The 21,121-nt window shown below is 32.2% G+C and overlaps 2 protein-coding genes across 10 annotated transcripts; one reads left to right on the top strand and one right to left on the bottom strand.

Annotated features, from left to right (window-relative positions):
• Positions 1,007-8,568, top strand: LOC107623339 (peroxisomal (S)-2-hydroxy-acid oxidase GLO1). 9 transcript variants are annotated; one of them, XM_021113277.1, is made up of 13 exons: positions 1,007-1,191; positions 1,272-1,478; positions 1,540-1,550; positions 5,850-6,008; positions 6,082-6,206; positions 6,344-6,390; positions 6,495-6,572; positions 6,675-6,799; positions 6,917-6,983; positions 7,062-7,269; positions 7,346-7,446; positions 7,932-8,036; positions 8,107-8,568. In XM_021113277.1, the coding sequence occupies exons 1-13, from the start codon at positions 1,123-1,125 to the stop codon at positions 8,281-8,283; spliced, it is 1,479 nt and encodes a 492-aa protein (XP_020968936.1). In that variant the 5' UTR covers positions 1,007-1,122; the 3' UTR covers positions 8,284-8,568. The 9 variants fall into 9 exon arrangements, 7 of the variants coding, with proteins under 7 accessions (XP_020968936.1, XP_020968937.1, XP_016181044.2 ...); XM_021113278.1 differs by having other exon boundaries at positions 1,009-1,191; positions 1,338-1,478; XR_002355326.1 differs by having other exon boundaries at positions 1,056-1,478; positions 8,107-8,399; positions 8,444-8,568.
• LOC107624532 (protein TIFY 5A) lies at positions 17,602-20,167 on the bottom strand. Its single transcript, XM_016327030.2, has 2 exons — positions 19,694-20,167; positions 17,602-18,032 (listed from the first exon to the last, which is right to left on the bottom strand). Exons 1-2 carry the CDS (start codon positions 19,838-19,840, stop codon positions 17,781-17,783), a joined length of 399 nt encoding a protein of 132 aa, XP_016182516.1. The 5' UTR covers positions 19,841-20,167; the 3' UTR covers positions 17,602-17,780.

The raw sequence follows: 21,121 nt of genomic DNA, 5'->3' as shown, positions 1-21,121 counted from the left end.
AATAATATTAAGAATAAGATTATTGAAAATATTAAAAAAATACGATGTAAAAAAAAAATACTAAATTAACATTTTTACGTTAATATTTAAAATTTAAAAAAATGTAACATATTTGATTAAATACTCTTATATATATAATTTATATTTTTTATTTTTAATATAAAATATATTTTGCTAATTTTTTGATATTATTTTTATTTTAATAAATAAATATTAATTTTATTATAAAATTAATTAATAAAATTTATTCAAATATCTAAATTAAAATAATAAGATAATATACAAAAATTATTTAAGTTGATGTCTATTTTAATAATTTTGTATCTAAAAGTGATTTTGAGTAGTATAATCCAAACAACATTTATTTTACTATAATCCATTTTATATAAAGATTGCTAAACATAAATCACTTTAATACAAACTTATTTTTTATCAAAATCAAGTTTGCAAAATCAATTTTATACAAATTTTTGTTTGTAAACTATAATCCAAACAGGCAAACACATAGTAACGTTGACTCTTCTAGACACAATAACTCTACTAATTAAAGGTAGTAAATCATTTGGCGCATAAAATTAGAGTAATTAACATGGAAAAAAAATCGATAATGCAATTTCCTGAAAAAAATTGGTAAAGATTGATTCTAGTATAGTAATTAGGGAACTAGGGTTTCAATTGAGATTGGGGTCAAGTATCGGAGTGCTAAGCCCCGGCGCGGCTGAAGTAATAATTTAGTCAATTGCTATTTCCACTAGAAAATAAATTTGGGACTTGATTATTGGCTGAAGTACTAACTACTAACTAAATCTGAATGGGAGAAAATGCTTCCTTTACTTGGTTTATGCTTAATGCTTCCTTTACTTGGTTTATGCTTTTACCTTTGCCTGTTTTGTTACCACCAAGTGGGACTATGTTATCTGTTTTTACTCTCTTTCTCTTTCTTTCCACTTACCAGAGGACTTTTTCAAGCAGGGTCATTATTGAAAACAAGTGACAATGATACAATTTATAACTCTGTTCATGAATTGCTATCCTACTCCTATTCTTTGTATTTACACGTATACTATATTATGTCCTCATTAGCATGCCAGAAGGGCAATCCTCAACTTCAACGCAAGGTCCATGCATTTCTCAGATGCGATAAAGGAGTTAAAGTATCTATTGCTGAGGAATTGGGCAGAGAAAATTCAGGTAGCGAAAATGCTACTGAGTTGAGTGCTGGAGTTAAAATAGCTCAGGAATCTCTTAAATCAAGTTTTTCGGAGCTACAGCCATGTGTCAAGGATCCTCTTCCTGAGGCATTGAATATATTTGATATTGGATCTAAACTTGCACTGAAAAGTACCAATCAAGAACAACCTATTCAAAACAAGGGTGGGGATGTTGATGTATCCAACTCAAATACATGCAGGGATATTGTTCTTTTTCAAACTAAAGATGTTGATCACAAGAAGTCTTCTATTCAACGTCCCAATTTAATAGAGGAGAACAATCCTGCTCATGAAAGCCCCAATTTGATGGAGCAGAACAGCACTGCTCATAGTTATGAGGTAATAATGTTTTTATTAACTATTATAATCTGGGAGCATAGATCTTGAGGGTGGTATCTATTTCAAGGTAACTTTTTTCAATTAAGGAAAAAATGTACTTTGGGTTATGCAAATGTGGAGCATCAAGGACTCTTTTTTAACAATAAGATAGTTGCTATAATCTTTTTTTTTACCTGCTCGGATTATGCATTCACTTTGTACTTCTTTATATCTTTGCATTGGCATATTAGTTATTTATTTATTTATCATTGCAGAGGGATGATTCAAAAGATAACTTCCCAACTGGAGTGCAGCTAAGAAGGAAGAAAAGAAAATGGTCTCCATTGGAAGAGGATACACTAAGAACTGGTGTAAAAGAGTACCTTCTAGCTCTAAACTAGTCAAATCAAAAGGATTCAGGATGAACTGTCTTGGATGTTAGTTATACTTGAAATTGAAAACTATTCAATTTAGTAACAATTTTGTACATTATGAACGGTTTTGTTTTTCCATTAACCATATTTTATTGTACAGGTTTGGCGTAGGATGCTGGACAACAATTCAGAGTTCTTACAAGAACATATTTGAAACGGTGCATCAAGCACCTTAAACATCCAACGAAGAGGGTCTGGCAGTGTATCCATACACTACGTAAGTGTGCTGAAAAAATAAAATATAGTTTGCTGAGAATAAAATCTAGTGTGTTGAACTTGGAAGTGTTCCGTCCCTTACTCTTGATAGCATCAAAATGTTAATATCTTCCAAAAACTTGTCATGCTTAGGGTGATGACAATCTTGTTAGCAAGTTCTAACTTCTGTGAATACGACCAAGTTTTGTTGACGTGGAATCTAAGTTGGAACTATGCTGCCAAAAGACTTATTTTATTTAAACTAGTTGGAATTACCTTATAAAAATTTAAAAATGATATTTTCATCGTGAGGTAAAATGTACTATCCCTGTCACTTTAACCATTGCATTTAAGAGGTGTTTCCCTCTAATAAATTTCAGGTACATCGTACATGAATCCAAAATGACGTGAGAAGCTAGTTGCAGATAGAAATGATGCCAACTTTTTGAAAAAGCATTTTGAGATTTTTTTATTACTATGAATATGTACATATGGATAGATGATACTTTTCATACATGTGTTTGTACGTGACTTCTCGTCACTAACACTCGCATTTTAACTCCCTGCCTATCATACCATTTGCTATAATCACCAAAAAACTAGTTCAGGACAAATATACCTACTAATTAACTAATTCAATTATATTGATCAAAGTGGTTCAAAAAGTAAAAACTATTTTCTTTTTCTTTTTTTTTTGGTGACTTAAACTATTTTCTTTTTGTTGCACGGACAATTCCAAACAAACTAGCAATTCTTTTTCTTGTAGACCGGTAACTCGGAATTAGACTCAGGATTGGTTTGGTAAAGTTTTTACTTTTCGAAAGTAGCTTATGAAAAAAGATAACTTTTTAAAAGTTGTAGTACTTATGTTTGTTAAAATCTACGTTAAAAATAACTTTTAATAAGCACAAGCACTACAATTGTGTTTGGTAAAACAGCTTTTAAAAATTAAAAAAATTATAATAAACATATTTATAACGAAGAATAATTTTTTTTTCAAATTTTAGAGACCAATAATTTAAATATTTATTTGATTTACTCTCTATATTAATATAAATAGAGTTATCAATAGTCAATAATAAAATTGTATGTAATCCAATGTTAGTACTGATACATCCATTACTCATCTATATATATTGACTCACTTTTATAAATCACAGAAAATGGGACACGTATCTCAAGTAAAATTATATATATATTATTATAATTTTGACTAATGTTCATGCAGTTAGTGTACGAAAATTTTATGATTAGTTTCCATAAATCAGGTCTCCTTCACGTTTTAAAGAACAGAGAAAAACAAATTTCTACTAAAAAATACAAAAATAACGCACCAAAAATAATATAAATAGATAGAAGTTCATACCTAATACGTGATAGAGATGTATTTGTGTTGAAATTGTGAAGATTAGGTTAAAAAATAAAAAATATATAAAGATTATGTTAGAATTTGTGAATGTTAGGTTGAAAAATTAGAAATACATGAGTATTTCAATGGCAATATAATGACAGAAAATATTTGTGGAAAAATAAATAAAATCTAGTGTTAATAATTAATAATGGTAATTTTGAATATTTATTATATTAAGATTTTTTTAATTTTGATAATCACAAGTCAACTTTAAAAAGCTCCATGTTAGATGCTTTCAAAAGCACTCCTAACTTTTAAAAGTCGCAAGCACAAGCTTTTGGATTTTTTAATTTACCAAACGCAAAATGAGGTACTTGTGCTTTTAAAAACCACAAACACGCTTTTAAAAAGCACAAACACCTTTTCAAAAAACTTTACTAAACCCAGCCTCAATATGAGATATTTCTTTCAAAATTTTCTTGTCAATTGTATTATTTCTCCCCTATTTTTTAGGATGTACTCTTGTTATTGTAAGAAATAAAGATTTAGTTAAAGAATCTTTTAAAGATATTAAGAGAGTAAAAATAAAAAATTTCAAAAACTTATATTTAATTAATGCGCTTAGCAAAGAACATAGTTTTGTCCAGACAACAGTGTTCTCAGCACTGATGTTAGTACAATTTTTTTTTTTTGAAACAAAAAAAGCTCAACACATTGGAGTGGAACATGAAAGAAACATAACATAAAATAAGATAGAAACCAAAGGTCATCTCCGACATAGCCACAACAACCAAAAGGCTCAATACCCGACCACTCCTTGTAGCTCAAAAACGTTTTTCCTTGTATGTCCTCAACACCTGCTTCCCTGTTGTTGAAGATTCTGTCATTTCTCTCCATCCATATATTCCAAATCACTGCAAAGAAACTAACCAATAAAAGCCGCTCCTCCTTCTTTCTGTTATGTATGCCAATTCAACTCTCAAACAGTCATTTCATGGTTCTTGGGACCGCCCACGGCCTATCAAAGTGTCCGAGCCAAGCGCACCAAATCAGCCATGTAAATTTACATACAAGAAACAGATGATGAACGGTTTCGTTTCCTTTTTACACATGGCACATAAGCTATCATTCTGCTGAAGCACGCCCAGTCTACTCAACCTTTCTTTAGTATTTACCCTACCAATCAGAACGAACCAGCCAAAAAGCTTAATTCTCGAAGGTACCAACCCTCCCCAAACTGTTCTAGTGAAACTGTAGCTCGTAATTTCTTCCGAGAGAGTCTCCGATTGCAACACCTGCAGGAAAGAGTTAGTAGAAAAAATACCCTTATTATCAAATTTTCATACTATATTATCATCTTTGCCAGCTGATAGTTTCACTGACCTTAACCTCTCATGAAGCTGATGAACTAATTCCAGCTCCCATTAGAATAACTCTCTCCTTCAATAGAAGTTCCAAATCCACTCAATCCCATCCCAAAAGGAAAAGTTTAAATAATATAAAGAGAAACATATTAAAAAAATATATCAACAAAAGATAAATTGATAAGTTCAATCACTATAATACAATAGATATTCGTTTTTTAAATAATCATTACTACAAAAAAAAAAATATTCTTTCTCTCGTTACAGCTACTTGTCCGACAAAGTTGTCACACAATCACTGGCTATGGCTGTAATAAAACTTTTGTGGTGTCATCGTCCACCATAATTTTCAACACTATCACATTCATGGACCCTTTTGAAGTGTCGTATATGCAGTGCCACTTTGATAATCATTGGTAACAGCCAAAAAGCCTTCATCAAAATTCAAAACGTGACATTTCTATGCTCACCAAACAAAATTCTTTAGTGCATGTCCCTTTCATTTGGCAATTGTCTATGTTACATGTCTTATATCAATTATATATCTACATTATTATTTATTATTATTATCTGCTTTCATTCACTATCATCTCTGCACTATTGGCTGCTCTTTCTCAACCAGCTCACTTGGGTTAGTTCTTCCTTTTTAACTTGTTATTTTGAAAGATGGTTTTTCCAATCCATGTTCTTTCTTCTTCATTACTCTCTATTACTTTATAATGAACTTCATCAAAATCTGGAGTGGCTCACCTTTTCTTAGTATGAGTTTGTAAAATCTAAACTGAAAATTTATAGCTTAAGATGTGCAAATATTATTACTCATGATGAACAAATGTAGTAGAACTGTAGAAGGATCCCACATATAGTAGCACATACTTACAAATCTTGAGTTTGATATGTGATGATAACTTCTTTCATCAGTAAAGGCTTCTAGTTTATTCATATTGTTAATCGTTGTTTTTTGCCACATCTTCAGGGGAAAGATAATTAACATGGAGAACCAAATAACTAATGTGAATGAGTATGAGGCAATTGCAAAGCAAAAATTGCCAAAGATGGTTTATGACTTCTATGCTTCTGGTGCAGAGGACCAGTGGACTCTGAAGGAGAACAGAGACGCATTCTCAAGGATTCTGTAATATATCAAAGTTTACTTCATGCAATTCTTTCCAGTATCCCTTCTTACATGAGTATTTGGTTTGAAATAGGTTCCGACCGCGCATTCTTATAGATGTAAGCAAGGTAGATATGACAACAAGAATTTTAGGCTTCAACATTTCAATGCCAATCATGATTGCTCCCACAGGCATGCAAAAGTTGGCACATCCTCAGGGTATCATCACAAAACATATTGTGAATTTGTGATTACTGCATACAGTACTACTCTAGTTTGAGAATATAACCATGATAGCCCTTATATATGCTTAAGCTAGTTTTTGGAATTGATAAAAAAAACTAACATTCATGCAGGAGAATGTGCAATAGCTAGAGCAGCATCAGCTGCTAACACTATTATGGTTAGTTTCAACATACATTTTCCTCCTTTATTTACTGTTCTTCCCAAACAATGTATTTGGTTGCTGCTTTCTTTTATATATTGTTTTCATGATTGCCATCACAGACACTATCAACAATGTCTAATTATAGTTTTGAGGAGGTTGCTTCAACAGGACCCGGCATTCGTTTCTTCCAACTCTATGTAAGTATACAAGAAGAGTAATTTGATTGACATGGAACTAAACCATTCACACATGAACTTGATTCTAACCTGATCCTCAGGTGTTTGTTGCCTACTTGATAGATGTTTAAGGACAGGAATTTGGTTACACAACTTGTGAGAAGAGCTGAAAGGGCAGGTTTCAAGGCAGTTGTGCTCACTGCGGATCGTCCGTTTATTGGTCGTAGGGAGGATGACATCAAAAACGGGTTAGCAACAACCATCTACAAAAGTTGACACCTTGGTCATGATGGTAGAATTGAGTTGAGTCCTAGAGTTTGAAGATATATATGTGTTTGCCTTATCTGATATTGGGTTTTCTACAGATTCAGATTGCCACCAAACGTGACACTAAAGAATTTTGAGGGATTGGATTTTGGGGAGAAAAATAAGGTATGTGTTGTTGTGATAAGTATGTATGGAGTTTTGAAATAAGATTCATTTCCCATGAATGGTGGTTTTTGCTGGCAGGCTGGTAGCTCAGTTTCTCAAACTCGTCGCCATATTGATCCATCTCTTAATTGGAAGGTGATTCTTTTTACCTACAAACTTGAGTTCTACAATAACAATCAAGCTTATGTAAGCTCAGCTCCACTTAGTTACATCCAGGATGTGAAGTGGCTTCAAACGATTACTTCATTGCCAATTGTAGTGAAGGGTGTACTAACTGCTGAAGATGGTAAGTGAGTATAATTAATGAATCTTATCTTACATTACATTACAGATGCTTCTAACATTGTGTTTCTAAAATGCAGCAAGGATAGCCGTACAAGCTGGAGTTGCTGGAATCATTGTTTCTAATCATGGTGCTCGCCAACTTGACTATGTCCCTGCACCAATCATGGTTTTGGAAGAGGTGATGTTGCCATCTATTTCTTGAAACTTAGCTTCTTAAGCTGCGTTTGTTTACATAGACAGGAGACTGGGACAGGGACAGAGAGACACAAAATCGTGTCTAACAGAGGAGATATGGACAGAAATAATGTGTTCAGAGACACTGAAATTAGTTTATTTTGTGTCCATCTTGATAGGAAGGATACGGAGACACTAACAAAGGACACAACTTATTTTTCATTTTTTTATTATTCTTGTTAATTTTTCATAATTATATTTTTATTATTATATTTTTCATCTCAAATTTTTTGAATGAAAAAAAAAATAAGAATAAATTGAATTTTCATAATTTGTTCTAGTTTATCACCAAATAAAATACAAGAATATAAAATTTTGTGTTTCTGTCTATCAGTGTCATGTTGTTCTCAGTGTCCTATCATATTCTCAGAAACAAACGCAGCCTTAATGATTATGTAAGCATTGCATCATCTTGGTTTGCTTGAGTAGATAGTGAAAGCTGTAGAAGGAAGAATTGGTGTATTTGTGGATGGTGGAATCCGCAGAGGGACAGATGTTTACAAAGCATTGGCTCTTGGAGCATCTTCTGTATTTGTAAGTATTATGTATGAATTGAATCCATGAAGTGATCTTGTGATATTGAAATTGAAAGTAATGAAATCAGATAGGAAGAGCAGTGGTGTTCTCATTAGCTGCAGAGGGTGAAGGTGGTGTGAGGAAAGTACTGAAGATGCTTAGAGATGAGCTTCAACTAACAATGGCACTATGTGGCTCTCCTTCACTCAAACATATAAGTCGTCACCACATTTTCACTCGCACAACATTTCCTTCCAACTTATAAATTTCATTTTTGTATATCTTAAGCTACCAACTTCAAATCTTGAACTTGTAATGGACGAGAGTGCGCACATGTTGCTGTTATTTCTCATTCTTTTTAAGATGTGTAGTGAGTGAAATGAGACACATGTCTCCTTAATGCAAAATTTTGTACATCAAGTGAATGAGGAGAATGTGGTATATCATCAAATAATCAGTAACAAACAGCTAGAGCTGCTACAATTATGGTTTCTTCTGTCAGCAGAGTAATTTTGATAACTGCCATGGCAATAATGATGCTTCCTTCTTCTGTTTTCTATCTAATATAATAATGCAGCAAGGATAGCTGTAGAAAATGGAGTTGCTGGAATCATGGAGGATAAAATTGAATCACATTATTGAAATTTTGTTGTTAATTATAAGTAGTAGGCTATGGAAACCAAAGAGTAGTATGCTCATTTTGGTTGAATCCCCCTTATCTATGAATAGATAGTGAGAGGTGTGGAAGGGAGAAGCTGGTGTCAGAAAAGTACTAGAGAATTGAGATGCTAAGGTTTGTTTGGGTAGGCTACAAAATTTGGATATGGAGGTAGAATGAGTGTTATACCTTAACGTGATAATTTTTGGTATTTTTTAAAATTATGGAAGGTATATAAATTGGACCCTCCGATTTATTTTTAAAAAAAATTTAAAATTTGGAGTACACAAATCGGACGATCCGAATAGTTCGATTTTTGTACCTAAAAATTGGGCGGTCTAATTTCTGTACCTCTTAAAAATCAGACGGTCTAATTTGTACTCCGTAAATTAAATCATGCCACATTTTAAAAAAATACAACAGCAGATCATAATTTAGAAAAATACCATTGTTAATCCAATATTAAAAATAAAAATGTGTGTTGGGATATAGAAAAGAAAATAAAAAATTTCTTTTTATTTTTTTTAATATTAAAAAGAAATTCATTACTTTTTTAAAATTTTTTTCCTTTTCTCTTATTTTTTCTTAAACTAAATATAGTGTAAGAGATGAACTTCAACTAACTATGGCTTTATGTGGTTGCCCCTCACTGGTAAGTCGTAACCACAATCTTATTCACATTCTTTCTAGCTTATAGCCTTGTAGGGGATCATCATATATAGCACTCATACTTAATTTACTGTGTAAATATCTTAGCTTGCACCCACTGATTCCTGACACTTTCAAATTTATTGCCAGCTAGCCATGGACTATTTCAAATTAAATTGCTTAATCAACTTAAATTACTTCTTGCTAGCTAGGATTTAGCCACACGTTTTTTTAAATTTCATTTACTTTAATGAGAGGTTTAAAAAGGGTACGAAATTGCATTTTACGTTACCTTGTTAACATGACTTTTCAAAATATTTTTTATTTATTTATTATATTAAAAATATTTTTTAAATAAAAATATTAAAATATATATATAAATTATAATTTTTAAAAAATAATTTTTTATTATTAAATTTTATTAAATATACTAAAAAATAAAAAAAAAAACAGCATTCAAAAAAGTTTTCAAATCAGCTATGGCGGATGATCAAGCTATACTGTATTCACCTACTGCTTAAAAAGTAAATACGGTCAGATTTATATGCGTTGATATGATGAATCTAACAATAAACCGAAAGTCGTCATCCTACCAAACATGCTTCATAATCATAATGAGATCTATTATCCAGGAAAATAAAAAAGGTAGATCAGACCAGCCGAAGCTAATTTTTTGGATATGAAACTTAGATGCGTGTAAGGCTTTGTTATGGACGTTAGAAAGGTTATACACTGTAGTGACGATAGTGAACTAACGGAAAAAAATTGGATGGTTTGATTTTTTTGCGAAAAAAAGAAACACAAATTGGATCCAACTCACCGATTTTATGCATGCAGAATAAAAAGTATTTGGACTAAGAAAATCGGACGGATTTACCGATTTTAGGGGTGAGTACGGGTCGGTTTGGTTTGGGTTTATAGTAAAATTAGAATCGAACCGATCAAAATATAATTAGTTCGGTTTGGTTCGAATTTATATTTTTTTTGTACATGTATTCGAACCAAATCAAACCGATTAAGAACGGATTGGTTCGGTTCGGGTAATTGGGTACCTGATGACTTTGAAATTCATAAAAAAAATCAAATTTTTATCTTAAAAATTTAACAAGTACAATAAATATGTAACATGAATAGAAATGATCCAAACATATTAAACACCAAATACATTAAAAACTAAACTCATTAAAATACAAACATATTAATAATGAATAATTATTGTCTAATGAAAAAGTCATATATATTTTTTATTTTTTTATTTAATTAATATATGATCGGGTTCGTAGGTTGGTTCGGATTCTGCACCCCCAAAACCGATATCCGAACCAATCACTAACAAAAGCCATCGATTTGGTTCGGGTTGGACCCGATTACCCGTTAGTTTCAGAACCAATTTAATTAGTTCGGTTTGGGTTCGGACGGGTAATCGGGTACCCGCTACCCGTACTCACCCCTAACCGATTTGATGCATGCAAATTTTTTAACGTTGACGTAACTCTAATTGGATCGTACGTTTTTCAAAAATTTGAAATGGTAAAAAATGCGGTCAGACGGTCCGATTTTAATGTTTATATATACCCAGCCTTCTAACCGAGCTCGCCACTTTATTTTCTTCTCACAATCTTCAGATCTTCTGAATCTCCTCCACCTTTCTTCTTCCTGTCTGGTATTTAAAAAAAAATTAATACCAAAGTTAAGAGTGTTCAATGTGAGTATATTATCATAAATAATAGAGTTATGTTAAAAATATATTATTATAAACAGATTTTATTACAAACATTTGAAATAGTGAAATTTATATGTGAAAATCCATTAGATATTATTATTTCATTCACACGGTTATTTGAAGAACTAAAAGATGTGATTTGTGAGAAGATGAATTCTCAAATATCTAGGAGAGTGTCGTGTGTTTTGTACAGATATCCTATATTTGTGTTTGGTGGGTTCGTTCAATTTCAAACGAAATACGTGACCGATGAAGCGAGCATGTAAGAAATATTTTCAGTATATATTGAAAGTCGGTCTCAAATATCGTTCATCGAAGTGTATGTTGAGTTCGAACAATATGCAGCGGATCGAGATATTAAATTGGAAGATTATAACAGTGATAGCAAGGAAGAGTTTGAAAGTAACTATGAGGTCGTTGATCCGAGTGTAGACGAAGATAAAGCTGATGACACTATAGCTGCAGATGTGGCAAATGCACTAGCAAATCAGCATCCACTTAAAGAGCCGACTTTCATGCGGTCGTTGGATTTGGAGGCCATGTATGCACCAAAGTTTTTTCAATATAAATGCAAGTATGTAATAATTATAATTTATGATTTATACATAGATTTTGACGTTTGAGACAAATATTTCATAGTTATGTAAATAGGTAAAATATAGCATATAATTACCTGTTTAATGTTTATTTATTAAGTATTTATATATGTTGAGGAATTTATTATTTATCATTTATTAAGTATTTATATACCGATTTGTTCATTGTATCACCCAAAAAGAGTAGGTTTCAGATCAATCTTGATTCTTGGGTCCTGTCAGTACTTCGCCGTGTGCTTCACCTAGATTCCGCTCTTGATGAGTAACGCCCTAGGTCAAACCAAATTATCTCCTCAATCTATCAGATACATGCCACTCAACGCATTCGAAAGATATCAGCGGCACTATGGCACTCCATATAACTGAATGCTGACGGATGTCAACAGAAATCACATCTGCCTTAATGCGACCAATTGCATAAGTCTTCCAAACAAACTGTACACATTAAAAGTAAAAGAGGATTACACACCAAATAATAATATGGCTAAACAAAAACAGATACTTATTTATTACAACATACCTGTCCTTCTTGCAGATCATCCAATGACCTCCTAAAGTGAGCAAGAGAATAAAATTTGTAAGGTCGATTAGCACGCTCCCAGTTACGCCACCTGACATCAGACAATCCGTTAATTAACTTTTATTAATCAAATTTAAAATACAACGTGCTACACTTTTTCAAAGCAGATAGTAATTAATTTTACCTATTTGCAATCAGAAAGAGTCGAGGATTGTCAGGAATTGGCACAAGAAATGGTTGATGGATCCAAGCCCATGTAAGCAAAAGTGTCAGTGAACCATCGATCTCCTTGCAATCGACATGAGATGCCCTACATAATGCTCTATACAGGTGTGCTAAACATGCCGATCCCCAACTAAATTGTATGATTCCAGCGAAGTTACGGAGCAACGACAGAAACTTCTAGTATACTGCTGCCCTGGACTTGTCTCCAAATATAATGGTCCCAAATAATAACATTATGTAGCACTTGACGTACCTCTGAATGTGAATATCATCAGGCAATACTAAACGATCTTTTAGTTCTTGAAACCACGTCAACTTTATGAAGCTTCCTCTACAATATGTCTTCCTAGGTGCAACACCAAACTGGTGCAAGCATTCGGTCTCTAAGGCCTCATAACTACCGAGGGTCGGTCTTGTAATTGGAAGGCCATTTGTCGAAATACCAAGAATTATCGCCACGTCCTTCAACGTCATAGCACACTCATCAACCGGAAAATGGAATGTGTGAGTCTTAGTGCGCCATCTCTTGATCAGAGCATTAACCAATGTCGACTGACATTGGATTACTCCAATATGAAAAACGTGATAAAAATCAGTCTCCCGTAAATGTCTCTCTACAATTTGATTGTATGGATCCGGCGGTATTAAATGGTTACATTGCAACATCCGTGAATCCTACAAAACGTAGCCATATATCACATTAAACAAAGATAACCATATCTAATTAACAAATTAAATTTAATAATATCAAATTTTCATTATCACATAACCAATAAAACATAATCATATTAACAACTATATTATTAACTACTCGAAATATACTAAATCTATTTTACAAAAAATCAACATTTATTTTTATTAGCTTCTAATAATAATAATTAATAAACCTTAAATAAATCTAAAATATGAATCTTGGCTTGTGTTATCTTTTTGGGACATGCGGATGACTCAAATGCTTTCTTATTCTAAAAAATATGGAAGCTGGAGGCTCAACGACTGCGGTCTTTTTGCTGGCTTGTAGCGCACCAGACCCTTTTGACCAATACTGTTGAGTTGAGAAATCAACTAATTTAATTAATGATGACAAATATTATTTTTGGGCAAAATAAATAATTAGTGTTGATTATTAATAATTGTATGTTACTAATTATTTTATTAAATGTTGCAGGCCAAAATTAAAACTAACAGCCCAAATTGGAATGAAAATAAAATAATAAGGTTAGTGGGCTGGTAAATCAAGCGAAGCCCAAAAGAAACAAAGCCAAAGAAATCAAATGGGTTGCCTATCAGATATTCGATCCAAGCCCGATTTGAATTCAGCAAATCCCTCCATCTTGCTTCCAAAAGCAACGTTCTCTTTCTCAGTCAAATCACAGAACTCAGAAAAAGTAAGAAAGAGAGCTTAGTTCCTAAACTAGTCATGAAAGAAGAAAGAAAGAGAAGGTTAAACAAAGAAGGGTAAGGTCTAATCAACCATTTTCAAACCCCATCAAGAAAAAGATCAGAAGCTAAAAGGTAACTCATTTCCTTATACATGCATCATATCTTCTTCTCCTCTTTTCAACTCTCTGCTCAGTCTGAAATGGGATACAAAAGAAAGTTATTTTCTGTTCTTCACTGCTATGTATCTACGGTCACAAATATGTCTTGGGGTCCAAGTAGCTTCTCAATGGCTCAGATCCAGTTTACCATTGGAAGACTTTTATGGTTGCTGTTTTGTGGCTTTCGGTCAACCTTGGAAGGTCAGAAACAAAGTTACTACTCTGATGATTAATGAGAAAAAGTGAGTTTGTGGGTTGGTGAAGCACAGTACTCAAGAAGTTGACCTAGGAAAAAGAACCCAGCAACATGCAAGGAGATAAAAAAAAGACTTTCTGCTCATTCAGAGGCAATGAGAGAAAACCAGAGTTTGGTGAGTTGTGTTCTGTGAAGAGTTCCCTGAAAAAGTTCCTCTACTTGGATAATGCTTTCTTTCAAAGAAGCATTCGGCCAACACTGAAGAACTAAATCAGAGGCTTGCAAGTCTAGTTTATCACATAGCAAAGAGGCTGTTGATGAAGTCAATCTCCTTCATGTTTTACAGATTGTAATGTACTTTCAATGTTTATCTTTCTGTAATTTCTTGAGTGAAAAGGCATATTGAGAGAGCTAAATAAAAAGCCATGAGTGGAAAAAGGCTGAGTGATATACTTGAGAAAAAAGCCTAGAGTTATTTTCAGATTTTTTTAGGTATGTCGGTGTTTTGTATCTTGTACCTGTAAGGTATCCCTTTCTTAGTTGGGTTAGCACTAAGAGTGAATAGTTAGGTATTAGCATAGCCAATGTCAAGTTGGGTTAGAACTTGAGTGTGAAAAGATTGTGTTGATCCTGTAGAATTGGTGTATGTAATACTGTTAACTATAGTGAAAATTTCTCCATTGTTGTGGAGGAGATTGGATGTAGGTTGCATAGCACAAGGCAACCGAACCAGGATATATGCTGGTGTTAGCTTTTCTCTTCTCTGCATTGTTCTGTTTTCTGATATTCATGAGACAAAAATAAATTGTCTCATAAATTTCCGCTGCTGAGTTCAAACAGAATCAGAATTCAAAGATTGTTTTAAAGGGTCATTTCAGTAACTTAAAAGAAAGGCATAGATTCAACCCCCTTCTCTAAGCCTAGCACAACCTTCAAGATGATCAAAATAATTAGCAATATAAAACTCTGGATGATTAATTATTTTTTATTTTCCGTCTTCTTGATATTGTTGAAATTTTGTTTTTGATGGTGGCTCCTTCCTACGTTGGATTTCTGCAGCAACAATGGGAGAAGAAAAAAGAAAGTGGGATTGGAGGTGGTATGAAGAGTGAGGCACGAGTGAGAGTGAGAGTGAAAGGGATGGATGGTTGGGGTTTACGGAGATAGAAGCAGGGGCTGGGGAGCATTGCATGGATGATGGTGGCCTACAGTACGCAAATCAAATGGTCCAATTTGTGTACTCCCGATCTGTGTAATCGAACTGTCCAATTACTCTTCCTCCAATCAAACCATCCGATTTGTTCTAGCTCGTCGTCACAGCCTAGTCATTCATCCTGCACTCCAATAAACATGCAATACACAACTCCTATCCCAAAATCAAAATTAAAAAAGTGACCAGCCAACACCATATATTATTTGTTTGTAACTTTGCGGTCTTTTTTGTGGAGTTTACAAATTTCAATAATATTTTGAAACTGATCAAACTATATTTGAGTTTCATTATGGCTCAACAGCAATTAATAATGCTAGAAAAGTTCTGAAAAGCGGATGACTTGAATTAGCTGGGATACTATGACTCGCTCACGAAGAGAAGGAGACCTTGAATTTAAAGACCTCAGAATTCATAATCTAGCGCTTTTAGGCAAACAGTTTTGGCGACTTGTAACACAGCCTACTTCTCAATTATCCAAAATCCAATAATTTAGCAACGGTAATACTATAATTGCAGAAATTAGAGTCTTACTTTCTTGGGGATGGAAGAACATACTAGCAAGCCGAAAAATTGTTGAAAAATGTCTTAATTGGACTGTGGGTACTAGAGAGAATATTCGAACCTTTGAGGATCCTTGACTGCCTCCTCCATATCCTTTAATGATTTCTGACATGCCAAATAGACAGGCTATTTCCGAATTGATTCCAAGAGTTAAAGACTTAATTACTGAAAATAGGAATTGAAATCAGAATCTCATTCATGAATTATTTTTCTAAGACGTTATAGACATGATTTTGTCAGTTAAAATTCACCAGAGTAGGAACAAATTGCAATGAAATTTGAACAAATCCAAGCAACATGATACAGTTTCAAGTTGCAAAATTGGCTATTTATTTCACCATTCGTTTCTAAAATTTTGCCCTAATTATATGCAGCAGAAAAAGCCATGGATTGATCTATGAAAGTTGAACTTGCCTCACAAAATTAAACTATTTATCTGAAAAGCTCTTCATGGTCGGCTTCCGGTGCTTGCTCAGATTCACCACCGCATCTCATCTCTATCGCCAATATTCCCCTGCTATCATGAAGCAACAGAAACAATCACTCATTGTTTGATCTATTGCTTTAGAATTAAAGAAATATGGTATCAGAGTTACCTTCATGACTGTCTTTTCCCTCAGAACCCAAACGATTTTTGGACATGGTGGGCTGCATCAATAGAAATGCTTAACCCGTTGAAGAATGTTGACCGTAATCCTGAATTGCTTGCCATCATTTGCTGGAACTGCTGGAAAGCTCGCAACTAGTTAATTTTTGAAGGTTCTACTTCAATGTCGTCTACCATTCTAGCAAGCTCTGTCAAATTGCTCCGTAAAATCTAAAGAACTTCCAGTTTAGATCGTCATATCCATGAGGCAAACTCTTAATTTTATTCCATTTGACTTATTATTCTTTCTTCTTTAAGATTCTTCTTTGTTTTTCAACTATATACCATTGGATGAATACTTTTAGTGTATTATTTTAAGAAATTCCTATTTGTTATTATACTGTCCTATTTTTAGACATGTTTGTATTTTATTTTTTAATAATTAATAAAATATAATCTACTATTTTTGAAAAAAAAAATAATAATGCTAGAAAATGAGAATAATTTAGTAGATATTTTCTATTAAAAAATTTAGTAGTGGTTGAATACATATAATGATGATATAAGGCTTACTTTTAACATTCATATTCTTCTCACTAATTAATATATCGCGTTTTCTAAACAAAACCATAGTGAAAATATTCTAGATCTCAAGGAATTTTCATGGATCAATATCCCCAATCAATATTATTAGTTGCAAGAACGTTAAAATTGGAAACCATTGTATAGAATTTAAAGTTTTATATTTTTAAGATATTAAACATATTTTTCCAATAATGATGATGCAATTAGTAAATTAAAGAATAATTTTGTGTTCCACAAAGATGCAACTTTTATACAAACATAACTTTAAACGTTCAAAACGTTTGAGAGCATCCTCCATATTTTAAAAGTCTTGGTCCCCTAAGATTTTTTATTCTATAAACTTCTCCTGAAGGGGAAAAAAAATGGTTTTAGTACTCCGATAAAATAAAAAATACAAAAATAAAAATTATCAATTAAAAATATAGTTTTAATTTTACGCCTTAGGGTAGCAGTGTCCCTTTCATAATAAATGGGATATTCGCAGGCAAAAAATTAAATGAACTAATTTCAAGAATAAAGGCAAAAGCTATATTAAAGGAAAAAAAAAAAAAGAAATTAAAGCTTGTAACTATTTGAAAAACAAAAAAACAAAGAGATATTTGATATGTATGATACATGTAGCTTCATATAAAACAAGAAACAATATTCATCGTCAGTTGGGGCTTCCTTCTATGATCTAATCTAATTAAGTTATAACAGCTAGCTGCTAGCTAGTGATGGTGGTAAGGGGAAGCTTCTTGGATTCGATTCTTTCTCTTCTGTAGGAACCTTTGCAGCGATCTTTTCATGGAAAGTCCAGTGCCAGCAGTAGTAGTGTTATACACTTGTTGATTATTACTATTCAATAATGGTGGTGGTGGCGGCGGCGACGAGGATGAAGATGGCTCCGATGATGATGATACCGTTGTTGGTGTCCTAATAATATTGGCTTTTTTATTTGCAAGCATTAAGATTGATTTGGCCTGCATGAACGTGATTCACATGAACCCACTAATTAGTATCACACGATTAAAACAAGTGTGTACGAATTAAATATTAAATATTAGTACTATGGTGAAAATTTAAGTGCAGTCGACTTCACGTGAAATTGATAATTGAGAACTGTTAGATGATTTAATGCGGCGTCATTATTTTGATAAAAAAAAATCTTTTTTAAATGAAAAAAATCTTTTTTTATATTTTAGCAGCGTATTTGGCAAATTTTTAGTAGTAAAAATAAAAACACTAGAAAAATAAAAAAAAAACATATTTTTTGAGAAGCTGTAATTTACATTTTTTTTAAAAGATATTTTTTCTTTAAAAAAAAAGATATTTTTCATGTAATAAATAAACAAAAAAATACTTTTATATTGTTATACCCAAACATAATTGATAGATAAAAAAATCTTTTTAGATGAGATATCCAAACATAAAATTACTTTTATTTTTTCATAAGATCTTTTAAAAAAAAAATAACTCAAAAAAAGATCTTTTTCATAAAATTACTTTAACTAAATTTTCATCTAACGTCTCGGCTATCAACTTCACATCAAATCGGCTTAACCTTAGTTTTCAACTAGTACTATATACGAGTATATACGATATGTACTATGAATTTATGATTTAGACTACGACTATCAAAATTGACTAGTTTGGCATTGGTCATTATAAAGTGTACAAATTGGGCGACTTAGAACATTATATTATGAAAGCGATACATGGACCACACACCGCTAGCTTTGAAATCTGTATTATTCAAACTTTGAACAAGTTTCTAGGAAGCTTGTTCATTTCATGCCAAATTAATTCATTAACACAATACACACCATACCTACTGCGTCTTGTCTCTTTGGATTATCCTTCAGTTTTGATTTACCCATAAACCACCGGCTTCTTGTCGGTGTCAGTCAACTATAGCATATTATTTGTATTTAATATTTATCTATCCTTTTAAAAAGGGTTTATATAATTATATATCTGTGTGCCTCTCCCTAAAAAATAAAAATCTCAAACGCGGTTTCATATAAATTAATTAACTCAAATCCTAATGTATGTAGTGCCAAGCTATACGATTCTTCATCACACATTCACACCTGACGGAACTATTTTCCTTCCTGTGATCACTAAAACTATTGTTCTCCACAAACATGTAGTGTGATAAAATCTGTCTAATATACTGTATTTGGCGTAACTAACAAAGTAACAATTTTCTTTAAATTTTTTAGACTAACGAGATGATGACATCTGTTGGGTCTTAATCTTCAATAATGAAATTAATCGATGTTATATTGTCTTAATTATCGCAGTAATTTGCAAATGAGAAATGTTAAAGTGACTAATATTGTTTTCTTTTTTTTTTTTTAATATTTGAACTAATACTAACCAACTCTCTATTTTTTCTCACTAAAAGTGTTACTTCCTAGAATTTTTCCTTCAAAAATATACGTTGTTATTTGTTAATCGGCATAACTCATAACAAAATCTGATATGAACTTTTTTCCTAATAACCACTTATTTTTAACTAATCATACTCTAGCTACTTGTATAATGCACTCAGATACTGATGATAATAAGATAAAGAAAGAAATTTAAGAGTAAAATAAAGAAAATGCAATAAGAGTGCATGAAGAAGAGATGTATGTACCTGAAGCTCTGTGACATCAGAAACACAAATCTTTCCGTCATAGAAAATTGTAATCTGGCGTGGCTGGCTTTGCCTTTCTTCTTGCTTTGGGCTCCCGGAATCATAGGGAGGAAAGAGCCCAAGTTCCAAGTTGCAATTTCTCCGCATCTTTTTAATTAGAAATTTCTTCTTCTCCTTAATTACTTTGCTTATATAATAGATGAGAGCTGAGAGAGAGAGAGAGAGAGAGAATGAAAAAAACGTTGTTGGAAGTATGGAGGAGAAAATGGGTGCTATTGGAGGAGATATATACGGAATGAAAAGCGATTTTATTGGCAAAAAAGAAGAAGATAGAAGCAAGTTGGAAAACACGCAAAGCACGACATAAAAAACATAATTAAGTTCCGGCGGATATTAGTAGTAGTAAACAGAGAAATAATTTCAAGTGCTATGAATTTGAGCACGTGTTCCATGATTTCACTTAAGATTTATGTCGCATGTGTGTAGCACCCCACCGTATGTGCCTATGCCACGTTTATAGTCACCGCTCAAAACAGACCACTCCTACTTCTTTCTACTAAATCAAAAGTCAAAACATATTTTTAGTTAACTATTCTAGCTTTTATTATTAACGAGCTCCTCGTTTTTAATTAAACTTCTAATTCTGCTAATCTTTTCTTTTACTAATTCCTGCTTTGACAATTGAACGGTACCGTCTCTACTACCCTTTCAATTTAATTTATTTGCTGAAAGAATGATTTAATTCTCATTATACTTGTTTATAATTTAATTATATCAGTTTGTTTCTTTGTTTCTTTGTTTCTTTATATATATAAAGAAAACCGACTTCGTTTTACTGTTATTAAAATCATCAAGAATGTGAAACATGCTTTTAGAATTTTCAATGAATTTAATAAGATGATTAAGTATATATTAAAACGAATTTCAATATAAATGTATAATATCTTCTCCAATACAAGTTGTGATGACATTCTCCAATATGTTATTATCAGTCATTTAGATGCTTCTATTGTTGAATTAAATTTGTAAGGAATAATAATAATATTAAATGAGAGAGAGATCGTAATTAGGCTGTGATCATTTTCAGTACCTAACAAGAAGCAGATCTGATCGAATCAACGAAGAACATGCATGATGCAACAAAGCAACAACACGAGACATATTTCATTTCCCTTTCTTTTCCTTTTTTGCTCGTTAGTCACGCCACCGTACCTAACAGTATAAGTTAATAATGATAATAATAAATAAAGGAATATCGTAGTTTTTTTAGATTTTAAACAAATAAACGTGATAAAATAACAATTCAACTAGGTATCTTTTAAAAATGGTATAATATTCAGTCTTTTATTGTAATAATTTTAAAAAATTAAAACAAATACATCTAAAAATTATGAATAAATTTAATATTTTTTTTAAAATTAAATACAC

This window comes from Arachis ipaensis, chromosome B10 (genome assembly GCF_000816755.2).
Source record: "Arachis ipaensis cultivar K30076 chromosome B10, Araip1.1, whole genome shotgun sequence".
NCBI lineage: Eukaryota > Viridiplantae > Streptophyta > Magnoliopsida > Fabales > Fabaceae > Arachis > Arachis ipaensis.
Note: the sequence above shows the minus strand (reverse complement) of the source record. Positions and strands in the feature narration are given on the sequence as shown.

Bases quoted from the DNA above. Each gene is read 5' to 3' on its own strand.
- LOC107624532 (XM_016327030.2), bottom strand. From the start codon at position 19,840: ATGCGGAGAAATTGCAACTTGGAACTTGGGCTCTTTCCTCCCTATGAT. The intron at 18,033-19,693 runs GTACATACATCT...ACGTTCATGCAG, and splicing joins CTGATGTCACAGAGCTTCAG to GCCAAATCAATCTTAATGCT.
- LOC107623339 (XM_021113275.1), top strand. From the start codon at position 1,071: ATGTCCTCATTAGCATGCCAGAAGGGCAATCCTCAACTTCAACGCAAG. The intron at 6,573-6,674 runs GTAAGTATACAA...CCTACTTGATAG, and splicing joins TTCGTTTCTTCCAACTCTAT to ATGTTTAAGGACAGGAATTT. The intron at 7,270-7,345 runs GTAAGTGAGTAT...TCTAAAATGCAG, and splicing joins TGTACTAACTGCTGAAGATG to CAAGGATAGCCGTACAAGCT.